The sequence below is a fragment of the Hylaeus anthracinus genome, unplaced genomic scaffold (assembly GCF_026225885.1).
Source record: "Hylaeus anthracinus isolate JK02 unplaced genomic scaffold, UHH_iyHylAnth1.0_haploid 12000, whole genome shotgun sequence".
In the NCBI taxonomy this organism is placed as follows: Eukaryota; Metazoa; Arthropoda; class Insecta; order Hymenoptera; family Colletidae; genus Hylaeus; species Hylaeus anthracinus.
The window spans coordinates 1,883,511-1,908,393 of record NW_026534347.1 but is presented as its reverse complement, the minus strand read 5'-3'; the positions used below and the strand labels follow the sequence as shown (position 1 = coordinate 1,908,393).

The 24,883-nt window shown below is 43.1% G+C and overlaps 1 protein-coding gene across 2 annotated transcripts in view; it reads right to left on the bottom strand.

Annotated features, from left to right (window-relative positions):
- LOC128890093 (furin-like protease 2) overlaps positions 1-24,883 on the bottom strand; it is a 266,679-nt gene that overhangs the window by 12,614 nt on the left and 229,182 nt on the right. For both annotated transcript variants that reach the window (XM_054148302.1, XM_054148303.1), the window contains exons 4-5: positions 5,312-5,416; positions 2,346-2,549 (exon numbers count right to left, since the gene is read on the bottom strand). In XM_054148302.1, coding sequence (XP_054004277.1) covers positions 2,346-2,549; positions 5,312-5,416 — 309 coding nt within the window. The remainder of the gene's footprint in view (positions 1-2,345; positions 2,550-5,311; positions 5,417-24,883) is intronic.

The following is a 24,883-nucleotide window of genomic DNA, read 5'->3' as shown; positions in this document are numbered from 1 at the left end:
ACGGTTCCACCCTCCAGCGACAATTTTTGCTATGAAATAGTGCGACAGAGTCATCGTTCCTGTTACCATTCGGTCGGTGGACAGTCGAAGTGATTATCGAAAGAGCGACACCGACGCAGGCCTCGTTAGAGACGAGGAACAATGCCAAATAGGACGTTCGCGTAAATTTATTTGATTGTTTTTAAAAGTTCCATTCACCCCTGAAGTGGGTACCATATATTACGGAGTGCCATGTTCATTTCGCGCTCGTAAATTCCTCTCAATTTAACTCGAAACTGTTCGAATACAATGCGCAAAAAATAGCGAAGGGACAAAGGTTTTATCGGCCTGTAAAATACACGATTTTTCGATTACACGACGAGCTCGATCTGTGAAATCCCTGGGCGACAAATGAAAAAGAACAACGTTTTCTTTTACCCTTCGGGGGGTCGCGAACAATTTTCCTTTATTTATTTCAAACAGAATACGACAGCTGCTGGCAAAGGATCCTTGAAAATCCCATTTTTTACGAGAATTCCCGCCATGACGGTTATAATCATTCGATCATAACGAAGAGTATTTACGTTTGAACCATAAATTTGTACGATTAACGAGCGACAATGAGAACGTATCCGCTCCTCGTACGTTTCGACCTCCTCGATGGTCATTCGTCACGCGAACAAACATTTTATTAAAATCATATCGAAAAGTTTCGACGGTTTCGTCCAATAAATTTATAACTCCGACGGTCGCGTAAAGGGATTTATTGTTATTGCTGTGTTCGACGCACAAAAGAACCATTCGATATTTATGTCCGCCTATTACAGGAGTTAATTAATTTCAAGTTCTGCTAACGTATTTCATTTTTGACAAAGTGCGACGCGAATGAATTACTTTCATTTGCTTTTCGAATGGTACACGATTGGTGTATCGGTGGCTGGAGTTGTGATAGTAGTTTTTTCGTATAATTTTAGCTGCACGTTCCTCCAATTGCTTGTGTATATTCGTTAAATCCTATTCTGTCTACGAGATAATGCACCACTACAGGGTAAGAACGAATTCGTTGGAGAAATTTGAATACAAGCCAGAGGTCGTGGCTTCTCACGCGGTGGCTGTTCATAATTCTCCGCGTGTCGCCTCGAACGATCGTTTTCGGGTATAGACCAACGGCGATCGCTGCTCTTGTCGTTTCTAGGATTAACGGCGGAACAGGATATACGAGCACAGTATTAACAATGAGATGTTTTTCGATCGCAAACAGGATTTTGGGCCCGAAACAAGCACGACCTTTCCCTTTGGGATAATTCCAGCGTGCGTACACGTCGATCGAACCGTTATTCGATGATTTAGTCGTTTAACGCGATGATACTTAACGAACCGAACAATCGCACGGCCAATTGGATATGAGTGGGCGTTCGCGAATGACGAACGAACATTTAATTGCACTGCTGGAAACGGATCGCTGAAAAATTGTTTCGCTGCTCAAACGGATTCCGCTGTAATCGAAATGTCCCCCTCCCTTGGCGTGTCCGAATTTTAGCGAAAATCTAAATTAAAATATACTGGAATAATGTTTTATATTTATAAACAAAGGTACGCGATACAGATGAGAAAAATTTCTTGAATTGGTAAATCTCTAAAAATCCGTTTATAATAGCATCGCGAATCTGTAGATTGTTTTCACATATTCGCCGCAAGCTTTGAATTTTACACGACACTGGCGGTGTTAAAATATTCAACGTCACGTCACCTGAAAGTGGGTGGCATCCGGTCTCGGTCGACAGCGCAAAAATGAAATGATAGAATTACGACGAACGAGAATTATGAATCGCCAAGTTTTAGCGTCGACAATCAGTTTTAGTACCGAGGGAAGGAGAAATGGAAGAATCCGAAAAGAAATCGCGTTTGGTTTCGAGTAACATTAGCGATCGAAAGTTTGTGTAGAATGATATTTTTCATCGATGTCATCGTATCAAATTTGATGATTTTTTTGATTAATTTCACCCTAGTCGATGCATCCAGTGCGAGGAAAATTTCAGAATTTCTCTTATTTGTACACGGTCCGAAACTTTTGAGCGGAAATGTCCCGTTGAAACCTTCACGCGGTAGTCAATGTGTTATTCAGTCACGTGTGGTTATCGATCGTAATTCCCGCAGACGTCGATTCGAGGCGACACGTACACTATCCAAGTGCGAGTAAAATCGGGAGGAATCGAAATGGGACAAAATGGTAGGAACTGGATCCCGAATACGTTATAACCGTTATCGGATGTCATTAAGTCTGGCACGTTGGGGGATGCAGTCGCGTCACGTATGCAGCTCGTTTTGGTTGGTTTCAAGGCAGTAGAATAGAAAGGCCCACTTACCAGGTACCACTGTTCCTTGAAGAGCGGATCCGTGAACAGGTTCTGGAAGGGTACACCTCTATTTCTTTGCCGATGGAACGTGGCTTGCCGAGGACGCGGGCCAAACTCGTCGAAAAATGACGGGTAATCGCTGAATGCGAACGACGTGGGCGCGAAGTCCCTCTTCTTGCGCTTCTTCTCGTGCTGCTGCTGGAACCATCGTACCTGGAAAAACGGTAAGACAGTTTCTTTAGAGGATTACGACGCTCCGATTTGGAAAACAGGCTTCTCGAGTGTTTGGGGAAACGCCAGACACTGGAGCGTATATTTTGGAATAATATCGTACGCTAGTTTCGTTCGTCTGTTCTAAAGAAACAGTTTTGAAGTGAGCAAGTGAAAATTTAAAATAATCGAGAAGTGAGACTGTCTTAGAGTAGTGGAATGATATACGTTTTGCAAAATATCAGCCATCAGGGTTCGTTCGGCTAAAAATGTTGGCCGCTCGCGGTCAATTTTCGTGCACGGCTGCGTTTTCGAGTAATCCCATACGCGTGCGTGATCGGGCCTCGATTTATCGCGGAATATTCACGAGCAGGACCCGTCGAACGAAACGAAAATTTCGCGAGAACGGATTTTCCAGTATGGCGCCTTGTAAACTGCGCCATCGACGCGAAACGTTTTCGCAGCCTGGCTTCGACTCGGTTGAGCGTGAAACACGCGACGCCTCGGTCATCGTTTCATTCATATCGCTGGACGACTAGTTTTAAAGCCTCCGCGGTGAAAATTCACGGCCCTTGAATTTTGGCCAACCTCCAAATCCCTAGGCTCGTTCGCGTTCCGCGTCGATAAGTGTCACGGCCGTTCTGTCACGTGCGTCGCGACGCACCATGCTACGGATCCCCCGGTAAATGCAACCAAAAGTCCTCACGCGCTAACGCTGAAGTGGAGAAGGAGGTTGAAACGAAATTTACTAGACTGGAATACTCGTACCGATAGTCGCCAAATATTCGATGATTCGCTTCGACACGCATAATTTCCGCGAATGTGCATGCAGGATGACTGACCAGCGTTTTGACTGCCACAAAATTACATCGCGTTAAGTGAAATATCTAATTTAAAAGGGGGACGCGGTGACGGGCGCTTGTCACGCAAATTGACAACGCGTGACAAAAGTTATTAGAAGTCAAGCGTGTAACGACGTTAAATGATTTACCATTTGCGGGGGAAATCTGATCAGATAGCACGTAACAACCTTGCCGAGTAATCTGATTGCGTGAATCCATTCGTTGGGGGATTTTATAATACGGTACTTTTGTTGTTCGCGTTTAAATCACTGACATAATTGGCGAAAGCAACCCTTTCGAAACTAAAAGTCATCGTTATGCCCTGTTAAATTCACGAATTCGATCATTTTAGCTCGCGAAACTGTGTATCGTTATTTACGCGATAATCGATGTAAAGATATCTTACTACTAGAAACGTAGGTACCAGCTAATTACTTTAGATACACTTGAGTGACGTATAATTTTACCAAAAGTTTCGTAACAAAGGTTTAATAACAAAGTGCCAACAATTTAACTTCATCGTCGAAACCCACTTTCAACTCTTAGTTATGATCGTCGATAGACTGCTGATAAATGGATAAACTCATTATTGTTTAGAATTACATACCGCGCATATTTATCGGTAACGAGCGAGTACCGTTAAAGTTTGGACATGTTTGGAGCATCAGTCACTCTTATAATGGATCGAACGGAGAAACATAGAGTGTACGTTAAGTTTTGAGTTAAAAATAGAGAAAGAGTTTTCAATCGCCCCTCATACTTTTACACGCATCCTGTAACGGTTTAGCTTCGGGTATTTGTCGAATAAACCTTTCGACTCCCAGTTTGCCAAAGTCGAAGTGCTTTATCGACGAGAAAAAGACAGCAGCCGCGGCTGGAAAGATGGGTCAAGCACAATATTATCTCTGGAAACACAGTGATAGAGTCTACCGTCCTTTTGCTCGACTAGAAAGCCTCTAACGGTTGAGATGGTTACCGGATGGCCACTTTTGACTCGACGTCGCGTACGACATTAAAGCTTCTTTCCTTTTGTCCATCGATTGATCGAACTTGCGGTTGTTTTGATGTACGGTCGAAAGCCTCGATAAGAAAGGGATCGAGGAATCAAAAAGAGCTTTAATCGAAGCACGAAACACACAAGAAGGGACCAGAGATACAAGGATAATAATTCCGTTGTGTAAACGTTACATCTTGGATAATATTAAGCGAACATTTGATATGATAACTGAAACATCCTCGAAACGCAGTTCTATTAGATATTTGAGGTGATATTTTTTGGGTGTTAATTGGGTTCCACGGTAATCGATCCGTACGTGGCAACTGCTCTACGAACATACGCGCAGGTAATTGAAAGGTATCTGGCAACGCAAGCCATTCAAATATATTGTTCCGCATCCAGGCTAATTAATAGAGTTTACTTTATGTAGCTAATTAATTTGGACAATTCGCGTTCGCAATGAACGGTAGCTTTAATTATATGCGAGATGACGTTATACGAGATGATAAATAACGACAAAGGACATTGTCTAGGAAAAAGTTATTACGCTTTTTCCCGTTGTATAAGGATTTAAAATTCGTTCCGTTTTTATTCTGATATTAATTCTTCGCAATCCAGAGGGAAATAATTTTTAGTAGAAAAATATCAAGATATTTAACGCTGGAGAATATTCTCGTTGAATTACACTGGCACGTGTACGACATTATGTAACTGCGTGACTTGGTCGTTTGTTTTAGGAAGCACCGCGCACTATTCGCGAACGGGAGAAAATTAGAATGCCAAGTAAACAATGCGCGTTGCTCTATAACAGACGCCGTGAAATTACGCGGCTTCTGTGTTTTGCACCTGTGTCTGGGTTTCGCATTCGCCGTACGAGTTTGATAAGCACGCCTTAACCCTGACACACCGAAGATAGAATCACTTACCCTCGGTTCATCCCTTAACGTCTTATGGTGCGATTCGCTGCTGGAGAGAGACCTCTTGTGAAGTCGTTTGTCAGCGAAGAGGAAGTACTCCTTCAGTGCTCCAATCTGCAAATAAACAGAAACTCCTGTTAATTTCTCACTTGCTTGGTAGATTAACAATTTTCCGTGTTTCACGGATCGATTGTCAACGCGTTTCTTGACCGATCGACGAGTAATTTGTTCGTGTTTATCGCGTTGATCGCCACGAAATGAATTTTGATGACATATTATAATAAATACTACGATTTAGTCCTAGCAGAATGTCTCTAAATTAATTACGTGAATCGAAATCGAAAACCGAAATATTACACGAAGCTAATCGATGGGAAAATTGTTCGCCTTGTTAATAAAGAAAAACAAGAGGGCGAGCCACGTTTCGCTGAACCGTGGCAATGCCATAAACACCCTCAGACGACACTTGGACGACATTCGCATTCAATTCCTGGAATTTTCTGCCCATAATTCTTCGAATCCACGACTTTGCAATCTCGTAAAGGAACAGAATGCCTTCGCCAAGCGATCTCCGCCAATTCGTGCCCTCAAACCTCGGCTACCAATCGTATTCTTTGTCTTTGTGTCTTCAGGCACGTTAGACGAGAAACGATACAGTATCGGGATCGAAAAATATCAATTTTCTGTGACACGTAATATCCCAAGTGCGCATTGCGTTTCTTAATGGATCCTAATGGGACCTCTGAAGGACCTTACAGTTTGTTTGTGACTTTCACATGGAGTGGAATGAAGTCGAATATCATTCGAGAAAGCACTTTAAAAGGTATATCGGTTCTTTTCAGTAGTGGTTTCTCGATATTATTGACCGCGAAGGGAAAGACAACAATGAAAACGTCTTGCGTCAACATTGATATTCCTCGACAAGTGTCTATCGTATTCGAAACGTTGTTAGTCAAGGACATTCCTCTTTATGTCGAGGTTTGAGTGCTTCTTTTGTAGCGCGTCATATTTACTCGACCAGCAATATTCGAAGAACCAAAGATCACATCGGGATCCAATAAGAAGTTTTATAAATATCCAGTTTAATTCTAAAGCAAACTCGATCGTAAAACACAGACGATTCTGCGTATTGTTTACACACATGGCGATCTAATCCACGCGAAACAGCTTGACTTTCCGATAATATCAATTTATGTTTTTCCACGCTGGAAAGGATTATTCATTTATGCATACGAAAACCTGGCAGATTAGATAAAAATTTTTATAAATCGAAGCGCTACGAATTTTTATGTGAACAACAATTTTAACTCAATTGAACGCTGACGAACCTTTTCCAAATTCGATTACGTACGCCAGCGGATATCTGCATACTAATGTGAATTACACATGAATGTTCCGACAGAATTTATCTGCGCGTATTTTCGCTCGTCGAGATATTTTCAGAACTGATATCTGACAGATGTCAAAAACATAACCGCTAAAACTGCTTTAAATAGCGACTTCTAAATCCGTTAAACTGTATCTAATTTCGTGTCTGACTATTATCGTTCGTTCGACGCTTGCTTTTAAAGACATTTATATTTCTTAAACATATATACCGTTCTTCCAGGAAATAGTTCACGATCGGAAGAACCGAATGTCGACCTGTCAGAAGCCACGGAACAAATATGACGATATTGGCATCTATCAGAAGATCAGGATAGCTCGCTGCGACCTTTTCGTGGCGCATCCAACGAACGTGACGCGTCTCTTCCTGCGGTCGTAGTTCAACCTTTTCGATACTACTGGCAACTATAGTCGTCCCTCATTGCTCGCTTTATCCTACAGGGAAATTCATTCGTCGCGGATGTTTCTTCTATCGATGACTAATTCAGTACCTATTTTTACACCTATCCACAAGTTGAATATACAGTCCAACTGTATCAGTTCTTCGTGTACAGCTTGATGAAGAGCCGTAATACTCCAAGTTCTGCAGGCATTTTTCTATACGATATTCCGTTTTTTTGCAAACAAACAGTTAAAATTCAGAAACTCCAGTATTTTATCACAAGGACGTTTATTCTTAACCTTTTCGCGGTTTGGTAGGTCTCTGCTCGTTGGAAGACGAAGCCGTTATACGTTTTTGTGCAGTCTTATCGATCCCGAGGCGGACTCGAGTAAAAACGTAACCCAATACACCGTGACCGTTGGAAGTTGTTGAGCTTGATTTCCCAAAGTACAACGGGAATCCGTTTCACGAACGAACGGAGCCTCGAGGTGCGCCGATATTGTTTTCAGTCCGACGTTGATTTAAGGCACTTCGGACGTGGGCTTCCGTCGAATCTCTAAATCCGGGCTGTGGCTTTTCGGCGACAAGCTGCGTCGCTTCTGCGACCACCCACGCCTCGACGAACAGGTAATCTCGGGAGGATATTCGCGCGAGCGGAAGACGCGCGTTGAAAGAACGGAAGTGGAACGGCGAAAGCGGATGGAAGACGCGGGATAAAGTGACGCGAGGAAAATTGCGAAGAAACAGAGAGCTTGATGTGGAAAATACGAAAAAATCTTACAAGGGTGTCGTTAACCCTTAAGATCTGATCGTAAAAAGGGAGTCAGTTAGCGAGAAAGGAACGACGTGGGTGTAAGAGAAGAAGATAGACGGATAGGGGTAGTTTATCACCGAAAACTGAAACAACCTTTGCAACGTGTCTAAGTCTCGCGCGAAGATCTCGCTGTATAGTCGACTGGGGGTGGAAAACGAGTCCAAGTGCCGAGTGCAAAGTATAGGCGCATACCGGACCAGATAAAGGGTAAGTTATCACAGCAAGTTGGGAGGGGAGTCACTAAATCAAACCAGCCAAGAATGCCTTACGATAACCTCCGCATACCATGGGTCATCGGTCTGTTGGTTAGCGAGCGTCCTCCGCTTAGACGCTTTACCTGCATTATCGTTCTGGGGCAGGACCAAATTAAGGTAATACGAGGCCCACAATGGCCTGGAGTTTAAGGCGAGGGTGGGAACGGAATTTGCGTTAAGCACTGTACACTTAAGCGCGATGTCATAAGGCGGTTGGACGTTCTCGGTGAAATTCGTGGACAAGAGGAGCACGTGGCTCGAGAAAGTAATCGGGCACTTGCGATCGAAAACGTTACGGCGAACAATTAATGCATCGTAACATTTTCAAAGATTGAGGAGTGTAGTTTTTACCTTCTATCAGAACTGAAAGGTGCAAGACAATGCTCGGCCACACGGTGATTCGAAAAACTCTGACGTTGGGAAGTAATTAATCATCCCGATATGGTACCATCTGGTTCCATCGTTAGAAGACTTTTTAGACTTTAAAAAATTCAGTTGAGTTCGTCTTGGTCTCTGTAGAATTCGAACACGAGAATGGGTTAACCATCCATGAGTAACGTCGTTTCTTCTACGTTAAATCCAAACAAATCAATTCTTTTTATTTTCAATCAATCATGTAATCGCTCTCGTTAGTCAACAGCCTTTTGCCATCCAATGTGTAAACTTTCAATGCCAAAGTATCACTTGAAACGACATTACTTTTGAGTTTCACCTAAAACAATGCTTAAGGCGGCATACCCAATATGGGTTTGAACGGTGAAACGTTCTTTATTCGATTATTCTGCCCTAGGATTACATTTCGCCTTGTGCTGCGTAACGCGGCATTGTTTTGGGACAACCACTTAGTCATCGTTTCGCGTTTAATTCGAAACCGCGATCGTCGGTTTTGCTCTCCGCAATGCCGAACACGTAGTACCGATATCATGGTCTCACCCTCTTCGCCAAACCGGATATAGGCAACGGATGCCCAACATTCGCGTTTCTCCAACCGCGTAGCCGGATACATCGAGAAACGAGGAGCGTGCTGACTATCGAGAATAAAACCGTACCTCCGCGTTGATCGGTAAACCATCCCCTGTTGCGCGCGAAAACACGAACCCCACGATCCACCATAAAGGTAGGTCTACACTTGTAACGTAACGGCAAACAGAACGCGCTTGTAAACTCTCGTTCGCTGCAACTCTTATTTTCTTGTTCGCTTCAGCTCTTACTCTCTGACTCTCTTGCTCTCTTCCAATCGATATTCGCAAAACTACCCCATACGTACTACGTATTTTAACCGTTCAATCGGTTACTAGTATCAATTACTGATCACCTTATACACAAATTTCAATTAATACTTCGAGTAACAAAGTTTCCACGTTCTATAAATTGACTTTTTAACGCTCGATTTAAATCGTTTAGTGCCTTTTCGTGTAACCTGTACAGCTCTCTGTTAATGGTAACGATTTATAAGCGTACACCAGCTGTAACAATGAACGCATCGGGCGATGAACGCTAACTGTCCGCGGTATTGTTCTTTCGAAGAGGCACTCGTGATAGGTCACTTCTGTCGATACGGGGGCACACAACCACAAAGCTTGTCGCCAAAAGTAAAAGCATCAACGCGACAGATTCGATATCGAGCGGGATAATGATCGTTCGAACGACAGCGGTGAATCAGTAATCAATGTGCTCCGGAACCGTTTCAAAGAATCGCACGCGAAACACCGTATTTTTTCTTTGTTATCTGTTCGCTTCTTAAATTGAGGGCACGGTTGATCGCGATCACCGTCACTGGAAAGTGACGTGTTCGGTATTCAAAGGCAAATTTTCCACTCTTTGAATTTCAATGGCATTATTTGAATATCGACCGACTTATTTCGGCATTAAAAAATGTATACACCGAGTAAAGTCTCCTACAATGAACGTGTAGACACCGTTCCTTAATTAATATAATAATAATTGGATTTCCAATTTAAGTGACAGCATAAGACGATCACGTTCATTCGCGTTCGTTACGTAGTAACGATGCTCATACTGTTAACACGGCACAAAGACCGGGGAGCTTACTTTATAACGAGTTAATGCATTTTTCGCGGCGCTTATTAACGTGGATGGCATTATAGCGTGCCGTGGCCGTAAGAAGCTTAATATCCATAACGAGAACATTTTTGTACACGCAAAAGGCTGATACGAGTTAAATTATCGCTCATAAATACTGATATCCGTGAGTAAATAATATCGTAAATAATTATTTGCAGTCCGTTTTACCGCGGGGCGATCGTCTCTGCGTCGTTCTCTGTGAGCAATATGGAGCGTTCACTGTTCCTCCTTGTCTTTACCTTCTTTAAATTCCTGGGAAATCGCAAAAACGCATAGACGCTGCACGCAATTGAATTTGAAATAAGCCAGAACCTTTCGAACGTGCAGCAGTCAACGACGCTGAGTATCGACGTCTTCGTGGTCAAAGAGGGCCACTTCGAACACCTACCATACAGTAATGCAATAACTTAAAGTGGCCGTGTCCTCGAAGCCTGGACAAGAAGAATCCTGAATTGGATCAACGATGATTTATTTCGTGTAATAAACTAAAATTTCACTTCAGAATGTTTCCCATCAAATCTTCTGTAATGAATGCCTTGCAATCTATTCTTTGAACGTTATTTATTTGCGTGTCTTTTAAATAATGCGTGGTAGAGAAAAACGTTTCAAACGCATTTTATTTTTTTTTTTTTTTTTTTTTGTTTAGATTTATGTGTTGTTCCGTTTAACAGAACGGAGAGTGGCATCCCTCTGTCAACCTAAACATGCTCAGTCGTGATACCGCATATGTCACATAAAGAGCCACTCGATATACTAACAAAAAGAAACACAAAAAAAAAACAGGATATTAGCGATATTTCGAAGTGTTTAAAAATGATCCTGGATTTTAAACACTAGACAAATTTTGGCCACTAAATATTCTTCGTATCTGTCGCTCCATTTTACCGACTGCTCCACATCCTGTCTCGATTGCGCTAGAGTACGTGAAAGTTGTATGTCCAAAATTGAAGACGACGGAGGTTCGCCCTTGGGACTACGCCGAACCAGAATTTGATATATGAAAGACAGTTCTAACCGGAGTTACTTTTGCAGTTCACTTCATCGTACTTCGTGGCGTCAAATGTGGTAAAAAATTTAAGATAAAAGCTATCTAGCGTAAAATCGGCGTAGCAATAAAAAAAAAAGCACTATTATCCAAGATTAATTTCGAATAGTAATAGAGGAAAGTAGCCGTTTGTATGAAACGCGAGTTTTTGGCGATGTACATTCTCTAGATTTTAACAATTCGTGTTACATTCGCGCAGCTTTGAAAATATTTGAGTCGGAAATATTATGAGTTGAAAACGCAAGAGAAAAACACAACCTTCCAAAGACCTGTACACAATTATAATTCGTTCTGCTGAACATTTTCCTGGAATTCGTTCGTAATATAAACGAAACGAGAAATAACGGATTTCAGAACAATTCTGGGAACGACACTTTTTTCTCGACGCGAGAATTCTATGAAACATGTGCCATTCGAGAGAAATATTTTCATTTCGATATGCAGCCAAGTATCAACTTCGACGAAAGTTGGGCGAGTCACTTTGTCCAGCACAAGTTGAAAATACAAGCAAAGATTCGATTCAGAAGAATTATGTAAACGTATCCCGACGGAATGGAATGATTCGACGGAAGATTGAAAACGGAATAACAAAGACTTTATTTATATGGAAAAATAGAATCCTGAATTCCCAGGTGGCTCGCAACGGCAGGTATTGCTGAAAACTTAACTCCAAGACCTGAATATTTATTAATTGAATTAAGTACGATGGGTGAAAATAAGAAGGCCCGAGCGAAATTGAAATTGCTCTATGGAACTTTAATTCCACTTGGCGAAACAAAAGGGAACGGCGATAAACGTATATTCCACAGATCATCCACTTTCGAGAAGTAATCCCTGTAATTCGAAGCTAAAGCTTTTAACTACACCTCGAGTCCCTGTAGGAACGCTGAAAGCAATCGCTGAGAAACATTTAAAAAATGGATAAAGATATCCAACGCGAGTCTTTATCTTTCTCTGTCTTTACTCAAAATTACCTGCAACTCGGTATCGGGGAAATCGTTACAGTCTAAGTGGTTTCCAGCTGAGGAAAACGTTCGTTCCAGTTAAATTACACAGAGTGGAAAATCTTCCTGACAGACAAACACGCATCCGCGTACACCGACGCGTACACATACACGCTGCGAATAGCCTGCTCGATTTCGAAATGGACCTGTTATCGCTCGCGCGCCCGAACGATCTAATTTCTATAATAATAAGTGGAAAGGAGGCGACCGTGGGTAGCACAGTGAAAACCATCGAGGCGTAACTACTTCTCGCGAACGGAAAATATCGATCAGCCTAGCCCCAGAGAGCAAATAAGCTGACGATGAGTTCTGTTTCGAATCGACGAAATCCGAACCGCACGAGGAGACCAGATAACCAGTCTGGAGGAAACGGTTAGAATTGCCAGGAAAGAGCGCAGGAAGCGGCTAAAAGGGAAGAGGAACGGAAATTGTGGTTCGAGAATTCGAGCTCCTACGCAAGAGTTCGCGTTGCATTCGCGATAATGTTTGCATGTTTAACGGGCTAAACGGACACGCTGATCCCTACCGACCGATATCCAGCACTTTATTTAGGCCACGCCATCGTATAAAAATCATTAAAATAAGGACCACCTTAATAGTACACGCATACATGTTGGTATCACAGTATCGATTGTTCGTTCGGTGTTATTGATTTTCCAGCAAAAGGGTAGTCCTTTAATATCATAGAATTGAACGACGAGCGAAAAACACGGTAGCTCGAAAGCAAGACGCGCATCTTATTTCACGCTGACTTCCTTTGTTCGTCGACGGTGATTCAACTCGCGGCTGAAACACCGCGGGATTCAAGATTACGCGAGAAGAGGCGTGGAAAAATGTTCCATCTGTCGCATAAAGGGCGTGGTCATTAAACACGCGGGTGTATATTTGCGCGGAGTGTGTACATAGAAAAGTAGGCGGCGGATTCGCGACAGACGCGTACGTTTTCTTTTGATATTTCATTTCCAGACAAAGAAACATTTTAACGGACTCGACAGCCGGGCGAAACACGGAAACGACATTAGGCTGCGCGTGTGCGCGTGTACACGGAACATTGTGTCCCTTCTGTTCGCGTTTGTCTACCGTTTCCACGCGACTGTTGCATGTATGATTTTATACAAGCAGCCCGAAGCGGAGTCTCGCGGCGTAAGTTTTTCCGAGGGGAGAAAAACGAATTGGAAATATTTAGTGGGACGCGAGCGTGTTGATTTAACGAGTAACTTGTTTGTTTCGAAGCTGGATTTGCAATTATAAAGCGGCGTAATTGACACTCTCGGTTGACTTCTCGTAGTCGACTACGCGATGGATCATTTGTATTCGACGTTGCAGTGCCGTTGAATACGATTACGCTGTCGCGTTTGACCAATCCTCGTCTTTTCTACTAGTTCTGGCACTCGTTATGCTATTACCGGTTCCGTCGCGTAAAGAACTAATTCTTTGTACTAATTCTTGTGCAAGTGTGACTCTTAAAGCACTTTCAAAGAATAAATGAAAAATTCGCACAAAAATGGGACAATTTAAAATAATTAAAATAATAAAGAAATTCATTCGAATTTGCACAGATGCAGTTCCTTGTTAAGATCTCCCTTATTAAGATGGTTGGCTTCTCGTTTCGTTAATGACGATGTTTCTTCTGCACTTTTATCAACCGTTGCTTCCTTTTTCGACGTAATAAATTTCCCGTTTATTATTCTCCGAGGAGCAAGGAACCTACCAATTTCTGAAGACCTGGCTGAAAATGGAATTACTTAATAGTTCCGTTCAGTCGTAATTGTTTTCTACGAACAATTGTCTACTATGGTTAGCAATTGCAACTCGCAATTTCGTGATTGTTCCTTTTTTCCTCGCGGCAACTTTTTTTCTCGTGGTCGAGAGTGTTTTTTTTTTAAAAGATGGCAGGTCCTAGCTGCAAATCGAAGATTCTCGAAGGGCAACGCGCGAATAAGCTCGCAACGAGCGTGCAATATAGAACGACATAGCTTCGGGCGCATGGTAGACAATTTCCTTCGAGAGACGCCTTCTCTCTCCTCTGTCGAGGAGACGAGCGATGCTCGCGATGCGTGTCACTTCCAGAATGCGAGATCGAAAATCAATTTCCGGTAAACGAAACGGAAAACAAGGATTTGATGCGAACATTATATATAAATACGCCTTGGGAGCGCGTCTGTTAAGAGAACGGACGTTCGAACAGACGTATCGCGGCAATTTTCTTGTCGGTTTCGATTACCTTCTTGTTCTCACGTCCACTTTGTCGCAAAAAACGGACAACTTGACGTATCTAGCTCCTTCTTGCAGTAGCTACTCCCGCAAATGTCTTCGTATCTCCTCTGTTCAGGATATACGGAAACATTAGAACGTAACAACGGTAGCCGAACTGAAACGGATGCAAAACTCAGCGCAGCGATCGCTGGTTGTTATTCCATTGATAAAAACGTAACGATCTTCCTGGATGAACCGATGCGAAATCGAATCGGCTGCTCCGCTCTCTTTCGGAGTCGCATCAAATTGAGCGCGAACGAACAAATGGCAGAACGGAGCGGAGAATCGTGAAGCAAAGTCGGCGGGAAGGCTAAAGTAAATAGATAAAGGACGAACTCAATCGCAGACGGTATCCGGAACGACGGCGGCCGATCGGTCTTCGTCGTCGCGCTCGTATACCTAAGCGTAACGGGTTACATTATGTGCCACCTCGTACATAGCTATCGCGCATGATGTACATTCGCGCAGGACGTTCTCGAGTAACTGCTGAAGTAATCGTTCCAAGTGATTCGGAATCCCTGAAGTATCTTCCGACAGAGCTCCGAGGGCCGCACCATCGACCTCACCGTCCTGATCCTTTTGCCATCCCTCGAGTCTAAGCGTGCCGCGAGCACTTCTATCTGCATGGATTTTCATGCTGGGTAACCTTGTCGGGGGTTACGGTTGCACACGTCCTTCCTTATTTCCAGACCTTTTGCTTGCCGCGTTACCCGACCGTTGAATGCGCAGATATTCTTTTCTACGAGTTGCGATGCTTCTTTTGGGCTCAACTATTTCTCGCGGAATATATCACGCGATTAAAAAGAATTATCCTAAAAGAGATTCCAATTCCCCTCTTAATTATAAATCTGCACAGTTCGAAGCGCGATTAGAATCGCGTACGTGCAATCAAACGGAATATTAAATCTTCAGTTGGGCAAAAAAAAAAAACAACGCTTTTCATTCCGGTTCTTCAAGATTCGAGGATATCCGTGCGAGGTGTTCCCGTAGCTTCATCCGCGAAAACAATTGGAAAGTGGCGAGGAATCGCTTAGATCGGATTCGACGACAGTTCTTTCCGTTTCTCGTCGTTTTTTCTTCCCCTTTTCAGCCCCTCGATGGGAAAATACGAGTTCGTCGAACTCGCAGTCGCGGGAAAACGTTCATCGGATCCGGAACTGGCAAGCCAATAAAAATTTACGATGAATCCTTGATAACCCGGCTATTCTCGTAAATGGAAACGCGGTTTGCCGCGTTAACCCTTTCGGTACGTCTATGTTTTCCATTGGTACGCTTCCGTTGTTTTTAGACAGGTCCGGGTCGAAAAATAATATAAAAATTATGTTAAGAAGAAATCACGAGGACGCGAAAAATAACGGGAATAATGAGAGATATTTCTTTGCTCCCTATTTAAAAAAAATTAAGTATTCAGGCCGCGTGTCTGACGGTGCTCGCGGCCACCAGCTAACCCGTCGCATATTTTCTGGACAATTCGATCCCAACCGCGTGAATCGTAAAAACTGGAATTGATTTCTGACCCATTCGCTAGATCAGTTCTCCGTGTATCGAGATCAATGTTTCTGAAAGCGCTCCGCTCCGACGGTTATCGCTGACGCGTGAGTGGGCTATTCGGAAGGCAATTTGTGCGCTGGAAAGTGTTTTACTGCTGGCAAATTCGAGCTAGAAAAGTGATAAAACACCAACTTTTCGGGTTAAATGGTAAATACAGTTGAGCTCTCGTTGTTTTTCAACAACTTTTCATAGTTATCTTTCGTTCGTAGACACTTCAGCCTATCGTGCGCGACCTTCTTCGCGGATAATCCGATATATAAATAAAATAAAGCGTCACCTTTCAGCCAGTTTTATCCAGCCATTTCCGTGACATTTTTTCCTTATAAATTCCTCTTATACAAAAGAAAAATTCACGCAATAAGAGGTTAAGGCACTTCGTTTCCGCTGAGAGAGGAAGGCAAGATATGAAATTTTTTCTATAAATATGAAAATCTCTTCGTGCCTTGAAATTTAATGAAAAAAAAAATTTTTATCAATATCGTAGGAACGATATATCGTCTCTTTAGGCCTGCTGCGCGTTGCAACGCGGAGTTTAATATGTAAGTAAACGTATTTTCGATACAATTTTGAAAGGTACTTTTGCGAAGTTTTTCACATCTACTGACTGGATTCAGAAAAGAAAGAAATCGACAGGAAAGCAAGACGAAAACGATAGTTGGAAATAGCTTTTCGAAGCGGGGGAAATCGTACGGTTACAGGGTATCGCGTAGTCAAGTTACACGATTCGAGCGAAAAATCACCACTTACTGTCGTGTTCTAGACATTTTTTTTTCTCCCATTTGTCGCCCTACTTTTGAACCTTTTCCCCCATTGTGAGCTCTATCGAGCGTTATTGGAGTTCACGGAATCCGACATCGGGACACAAATCAAGTGTCTCGTCGTTAAAGATTACAAGACGCGGCCTGTAAAACACGTCGAACCGCGCCACGCTCTATTAAACGTCGCAGTTGGTTTGTTGATACGCACGAATGCTCGAACGGGGCCAGTTCGTGCCTGGCGTTATTTAAATGCTTACTCAATTTCCTCTCTAATTGTCGCAATTTTTGTCCAACCTTCAAGGTGAAACGTCCGAGCAGCGTAACGATATTGTAAACACTGACATAGTGTAAACAGCAAGACTGTTTTTACTCTCGTTCGTCGAATGCTCGATACATTCATTGGGTCAACTTGGAACGACGATCAGCTGCGAGGAAAACAAAAACATTACGTCACGAAGACTTAGGAGTTCCGGGTACAATTCTTTGAAAACATTTCGGAAGACAAGCGCCACGAGTCACGAGCTCTCAGGTCGCCATAAACAAGGATTAGCATTCCACGTCCAACACTTCTGTTGAAGTCGACGAAGAACAGAGTCTGGTGAGAGCGCCACACTGTCGTAATATCGCGGAAGTTTATTATTAAAGTTTGTAACACCTAATCCGTCTGTAATACACAATGAATTATTTGTTGCTAACCAGTGTCGAGAAGTTGGCTTTAGTTGGAGACGGTTGTTCGCGAAGGTTACATTCGGCGAACGTGCTGAACGCGAGCCGTGGAACTTGGAGTGGGATTTTTCAGCACTCGCAAGCATCGAGAGATTCGAAGAAGTAAAGTGACCTATTTCGTATTACGATTTGGAGTATTACGTGAAAACATAAGCACCGTTGTATTATACGGCAAAAAGGGAAGTGAACGTTCTTCTAAAAATTTCGGTTCAGGTGATTTTACCTTGATCGACTGGCGAGGTGGAAAATTCTTGCTGTAAAATGGTGTTTTGACGAGGCAAGTCAAAGCATATCGGCGTCAGTCGGTGAAGGGTGTTGCAAGAGCACTCAATCCATCGAATACAATCGATCATTTCAAATTGACAGAGGAGGCAAAATAGTTATACAAATGTGCGCTACTCGCGTGCAATAAAACTAATCCATGGCTGAAACAAATGTTGACGCTTGGCGAAATGGGAACAATGGATATTGCGCGAGAACAGGAACAAAATTTCCGGTAAAACTAAAATGAGATGAAACATATGTTGAAACCATCGCTCCAGATTTGGCGATCATCTTCAAGGGAACATTAACGCGTTTATTCTCAAGTTTAATTGAAGACACGATAATACCGTTCCTAGTTCAGCGGTAGAAGTAATTCGAGGGTCGAAGGAGACAAGAGGATGGATGGAAAGTGTCCGTGAGGCGAAAATGTTCGATATAAAAGTGCGAGGCTCCAGGATAGGAAGTACGTTCGCTCGGCTATGGTTATACGGGGTAAAAGCAACGGAGCATTACCCCATCTCTGTTACCACGCCACGGAGCCAACTAGCTGAGAAAGAAGTCGACGCGAAGGCATCGCCACGGAAGCTCGAAGGAAGACAGTAAAGCTGACGATCGCTCGTGAGAGAAGAAAGGCGTCGTCGAGCGTTGGTCGGGCAACGCAGTCAGAAGAAAACCGCCTAACTTTCTCGCATTACTTTCCGGCGTGGCCGTTTCACGCTGCCAGGGGACTCCCATCGCGAATGGTCGTGGATACGGCGACGAAATGCCCTGCAATTTCGTCGTATGGAGTTCCAACCGCGTTCCTCTGATTTATGAGACTTCTCGTCGACTCGGTCGAGGTGCGTCGCGCGGAAATGGATCAAAGTGGAACATGTTCAGTGGAATGCGAGCGTTTTTGCATATGGCCCATTCCACCCCAAATCGATCACGTTTGTGTCTCGACGTCGGAGATTCCGATCATAGCAATTTATACGTTCTTAGTCGCGTGCAGTTAGAGGCAAGTCAGAGTCATCGCTTTCCTCGCTTTCTTATTATTTTTCAAATAAAAGGCAAGTTTCACTTATTAAAATATCGAATATATATTCGATACGAAGGTAAAAATTCGAATGGGAGACGCGCAAATATGTAACAGACAGATGGTTCTGCGATGCAGATGCAAAAAAGCACGGATGAACGGTCTTTGGTGATATCAAAGGCTACGCGGGGTAAGGCGAGAACAAGGTCGTAATTTATTTTTAATTAAATTCAACGAATCGGCAGCGCTCCGGTATTTCGGAGGATTTAGTTTCCATTCGCAGAAGGGAACGAGTAATTAATTATGCGATGCTGTGTTGCGGGCTCGCGCTTTGTGCATTAATACGAATAGAATGATACTATAGCTGCCGTGCCGAAACGAGTGTTATTATTACTTTTTCCGGGGCTTTGTGCGTTTGTTCATTTTACGAAACATTTCATCGGGCGTATCACGATAATGTAATTGTAGAACAAGAACGCGTGCGGCAGACTTTATTCAGTAATATGAACTTTAGCAAAATTTTTCACCTGGATCGATGAAATCGACGCGCTACCTTCGTCTTTATGGAAGCAACCTCGCGATGGTTAAGCCGAGATCATCGTTACGGAATGAGGAATAATTGAATCTGTCTGCAGCAGTTTACCGAACCGTTCGGTCTTAATTAAGGAGTCTTTCGATGGAGAAACACAAGTCGCTTATCGTTCGGTACTTCTCGCGAGGATTAAGAAGTTTCGAAGGGCACCCTACAAAATGGTCGCAACTTCTTTACCAATTCCTTTTGCTTCGTGGCCGAGGGACCCGCGGGCGCGTGAAATTCTCGGGGGAGAACCTCGTTTCGTTCTTCGAGGAACCCACGAACCTTTCTTCTTTTGAATTGTTACGGCGCTGGATGTATATTTCCCAACGTTGATCTCAAGTTTTACTTACTGGAACGACGATAAATAATTAAACTAAAATTGTCGAGAAGTGCAAATTTTTTAGAGAAACGAAGGAATATAACAGCACAGAGGATTAGTCGTATATCAAGTGGGTGAAGGACTCATCAGTGGCTGGTCTGTTTGAGAAATTTGTTTTTACAAAATTATTTCGCATTGAAACGCGTTTCGCGTTTTTTAGTCCCCTCCGCGCACGTATATATCTGCGTAAACTAATTCCTGTGGCGATCTATCGACACTAATTAACCACCTACGCGTGCGTTTTGTCGCCAGCCGTGTTCCATCTAGCCGCCATAGAAGCCTGGATAATGGAGGTTGCGGTGCAATCCCGATTTTGCATAAATCCCATTGGCGCGTCCTGAATTTCATTTCTTCCGTTCCCGCGACAGGAACTCTGCCAACTAGGGACAACACGAATGTTCGGGATGAGGATCGAATTTTGATCGGACGTCCGTGTACGTATGAACGTCAGGTGCATATTTATTGGCAGTTTGATGAGAGTGTTGTCTCGTGTTCGTTTTGCAGTAAAAATGCTTCAGAAATATGCGCCAGCGCGGCTTGTGTACACAAGCCGAGGCGTTTATAGATTTTCAACGAGGTATTAGCGCCGCTGTTAACTGGAGATTGCCCGCGAAATGTGGCGGTACACGAAACACCTTTTTAGGGGTTCGTTAAGTGACTGTTGGCGTATAAACTGATATTTCGTGTATTACAGAGGCTGAGGTTAAAGTCGCGTCGTAAAGTTTACAAGCCCTGTTTCGCAGCTGAAAATTAACAATGAAAACGCAGTAAACGCGAATCTTAAAATTTTTTATTATCGAGACACTACCGGTTTCAATTCGAAACATTCGCATATTTAGAGCACTCTGTTAAACTACTAAAGACGAGGGATGATTTACAAATGAAAATATTCGAACGTTGCTCCGTGTCATTCATAAATTGTAACGCGTTCAAATCATGAATTATCATTTTAACGATTTAAACGTGCATGTGCAATCGACGAATGTAATTTGTATTAAACCAAATGAATTTGCAATGTAGCCACGTTTATCACTGAAATTCCAATTGCGAAACGATTCTTGCGTTCGGAACTTTTATTCGCGTTGCTACCGTAATATGTTACCGTAATATGTTACTCTACAGGAATGAATTCTTTTTTTATAATAGAGATTTCTTTGGTGCAAACATTGAAACTTTGTTAGCATACCTTTTTCATTTAAATATTTAATATGACTATAGAACACTGAAGCGAACGTTCACAATCGTCCGCACACTGCGAGGATTAAATGGTATGCACAGCAGCAATAACAATGGGATTATGGGAGTCGCAATCGAAACGTGGGATTTACGTTAAACCATCGTATTTGTAACTAAACTGCATCTACATCTGATTAATTCGATACTATGCACAATGGTTGGAATATATACACGAGGATTTAAAGTTGCACTTAGGGTCCAAGTTGAAACGAGTATGATTAAACTCGACCGATTTGCCAGACATCGTGGTTTCTTAGATGGAATTAATTCGATAGTTCCTTACAAAGTTGGACCAAGTCGACTGAAATTTTTCGTTGAAAAAATATATGGAAGGAAACGATTCCTCGCTTACTTTAACGCTGTTAAGGGGATCGTATCCTCGCGTGCGGGGGTTGCCGACGACGTAACAAGCGACTATCATAGCTTCGAAACCGGAATTTCATTTCACTTTAATTGAACGCGGTGTAGCGTTTCAGGTTCCTAGTAACAGTCCACGCCTGGTTACGATTTCACCTCCTTTCCGTATTCGCGTTTCCGACGATACACGCGTGCGGCTTTATACGCGGGCCTTTGTGTGCATAAGCAGATGAGACAAACGTTTTCTGTGCATTACACAGCGAGTGTATAAGCCCGGCCAGTTGCCGAGGTGGGAGCTACAAAGAGCTGGATGCGGATAGGATATTTTACCTTTTTAACCTGATTGTAGCAGAGGCGAGAGACAATCTCATATGCCAGTCGAAAATACTTGCTTTGATATTTTTTTTTACAGCGAGGCGAATTTTCTTTCAACGAAATAAAATGTTTCGCTATCCGCCCAATTGACTTTTACCATATCTCGAATTGTTACGGAACTCGACGTACAAGATACTGAGAAATTACTTATGTTTCATGTAAAAAAATTAAAACCACCGTATTTCTCGATTCGATTTGTCGTCTCATAATTCTGCATAACGCGGAAAGTGTAGAATGGATCGGCGCAGAAGATATTGCCACCCAGAAGAAGGACGATAAATCCATCCGTTGGTTACAGTTTTTTCAAAGAACTCGAGAAACGAGGGCAACAATGAAGAAGAACGAAGTTACACAACCACGGAGTAAAACCGACCAGTGATTGCTACGGAAGCATTCAATTTTGTTCGCTCGTATAAATCACAGACTCTCGGATACGTTCGGAGACGTGCGACTAGCGCACGCTATTATTAAAAATTCTGCGATATCGAGAGTCACGCAATAGAAAAAGGAATTCGTTCCGATTCATCACGATGCAGTAAGAGGATTGGAATTTAACTTTCTGCGAGTAAATAGGATAACGCGTTTACGAAGCGAATATGCGATATCTAGATTACTGACGTTCGTGTGACACAGTTGTATCTTCATACCTTCGTACCGTCGTTATATCGATATTACTACTTTAACATTTTGCATATTTATAAGCGTGCTCTTTTCAAATGTCACTGGCACGGACGTTCGTAGCAATATCGTATAATGCTATGTATCCCACGAAAAGAACAGTTTCCGCATAGAGGTATTAACTTGGCGATTCTTCGAACAGTACGTTCCTATGAAATCCCGTCCTCTTTCAACGCGACACGTCCTCGAGCTTAAAGCCTTCATTGTGACTGCCGTCTTGGCGGAATGCGTTTTTCACGATGTCTCGTGCTACTGAATATTGCGTTACTTTCTAGGCCACCCAATCGCGCGATACAAGTCTAACGCGCAATACTGAAAGGTGAACCAATCTACTTCAGTGAAAGGAGTGATTTTCATTATTGAATTCTGTGCTACTGGCATCGTCCGAACAGAATATCGAAAGGACTTACCAAGTCGCTCGTTTCATAAATCGTTTTAATTTCTTTCTTGGGTACGAGTCTGTACTATCAATTTATCTATTCTCATCTCAACGTATATATTTTTTCGCTTTATTATTCGCTTTATTATTATTATTATTGCTGTGTTACTTGGCATCGATTTGAGCTTCGCTTCCAAGCGGAAGGCTCGCAATTCCTTCAACTCGAGTATAACTAATTTTTCTATGCTCCTCGATGTATGACACTTATTAGAAACGATACTCCATTTCAGTGGAAATGGTTTTAATCTGCTCCACGAATTGTCTGACCAGAGGACCGATCTAACTTCGTTTCATCGAGGCTCCGCGGCATACAATGGTCAGCTAGCAATAGCTCTCGCGGAGTGTGCTCCTTTTCCTCTCGAAGTACCAACAGTTTCGCACTCTCACGTTAAATTAAAATAAACTTCCTGGCGTTCGTACTTGGCCAACTCGGGAGACGTTTCGTTTACCTTGCTAGCGAAATTACGTTTACGACATGAAAGCGATACGGGACGAAGGGAATAAAGAAACGCGGTGTATCAAACTCGTCTACGTGCAAACGTGTCCGATCTATCTCCGTCCAGCGCGCTCAGGTGCAATTCTGCGCGGCCCGTAGGGCAATCGTATGAAAATGAATTTAATTATTAGAGTAGCTCGACCGTTGGCCGAGCGTTCTTGGGACACGAGGTACCTATTAAATTTCGCGTCCGAAATCTACCTCGGTGTCCTGGTATCGCCTCCCTCTCTATCGTCCCCCGTCTCTGGGGCACCAGCCGAATATGAGGGGGCCCGCGGGAAATCTTCCATCGTCTCGATGGTTGAATACGAGCGGGCATGCGCGTCGCTCCAACGGATACAACGAGATAACAAGGACGAGGCGGAGATTGCTTCATTAGCTGAAACGCGTAATTGCACCGTCTATTTGCCCTTACGCTTATCGCGGGGAAAATGTTTGCGCAAAGGACGCCCATAATTCGTTCATCATACGCCGTCCCGAATGCAGCTCAACCGGGCTCTGAATAGATACCGGTCGACGACTGAATTTCCCCGACGCTTTCAACCTCGGGACAAAAAGCAAACTTTCTCTCGCTGGCTGGGATCACGATTGATTTCGTCCACGAAATGAATATTTTTGCCCGTTGCGCGCGCCGGTCTACGCGGACGAATAACTAAAAGTCGCGAAGGGACGGAAGACAAACGCCGCCAACGAATACCGCGGCAGCAATTTTCACCTATGGAAAGTAACGGTTTGGCTCCTGTTGTTGTTAACACTTTCAGTGCCAGACATACTCGTGAAAATATTTATAAAGCTGAAATAACAGTTTCGAGACCTAAGAATTTTACCACCTCCAGAATTTTAGAATAATCGAAATTTGAAATTCTCGCAACGGCATAATGAACGCGAAGAATAACGGATCCACCGTCCAGGCACGTGTACGGGTTAGCGAAGAATGATTATAGAGCCAGCGGTCCGACAGAGACACGTTGGAAGATTTGAGTAGTAGGAAAGGCGCTCGTGCCAGACCGTAGACTGAAACAGAAATCGAGAAATGCTGGATTCGCAGAAACGGACGTGACAGTCGCAAAAGTCAAACGACTGGAGCTGGAAAATCAAGAGACATTTATTCTGTGCTCGACGAAAGCTATCTCGCTTAAGAAATTAGCTCTGCTGCTCCGTCGAAACAGATCTCCATGTATTCGCGTCAGTTGTACGGAACAGCTTCAACGTTTACGTGTACGGAACAAACAAGATTATTTAACGCGCAAACTACCGGTGTCACTCTACATGAGCGATCCGAATAAACGCGGTACAAATGTATATTAACGAAAAATTCTCGAAGAGGATCGTAGAATGAAAAAATAAAGGACGATATCAGGTAATCATCAAGTAAAATAATATCGCGTTACAATGCGACAGGTAACATTATTACGAGCGTGTGGAAGCGATACGTTTCGATCGGAGCGAGTGACTGTTTGCAGAAATTGAATCGAGCGGTGAAAAAACTAATTTGATTTGAATG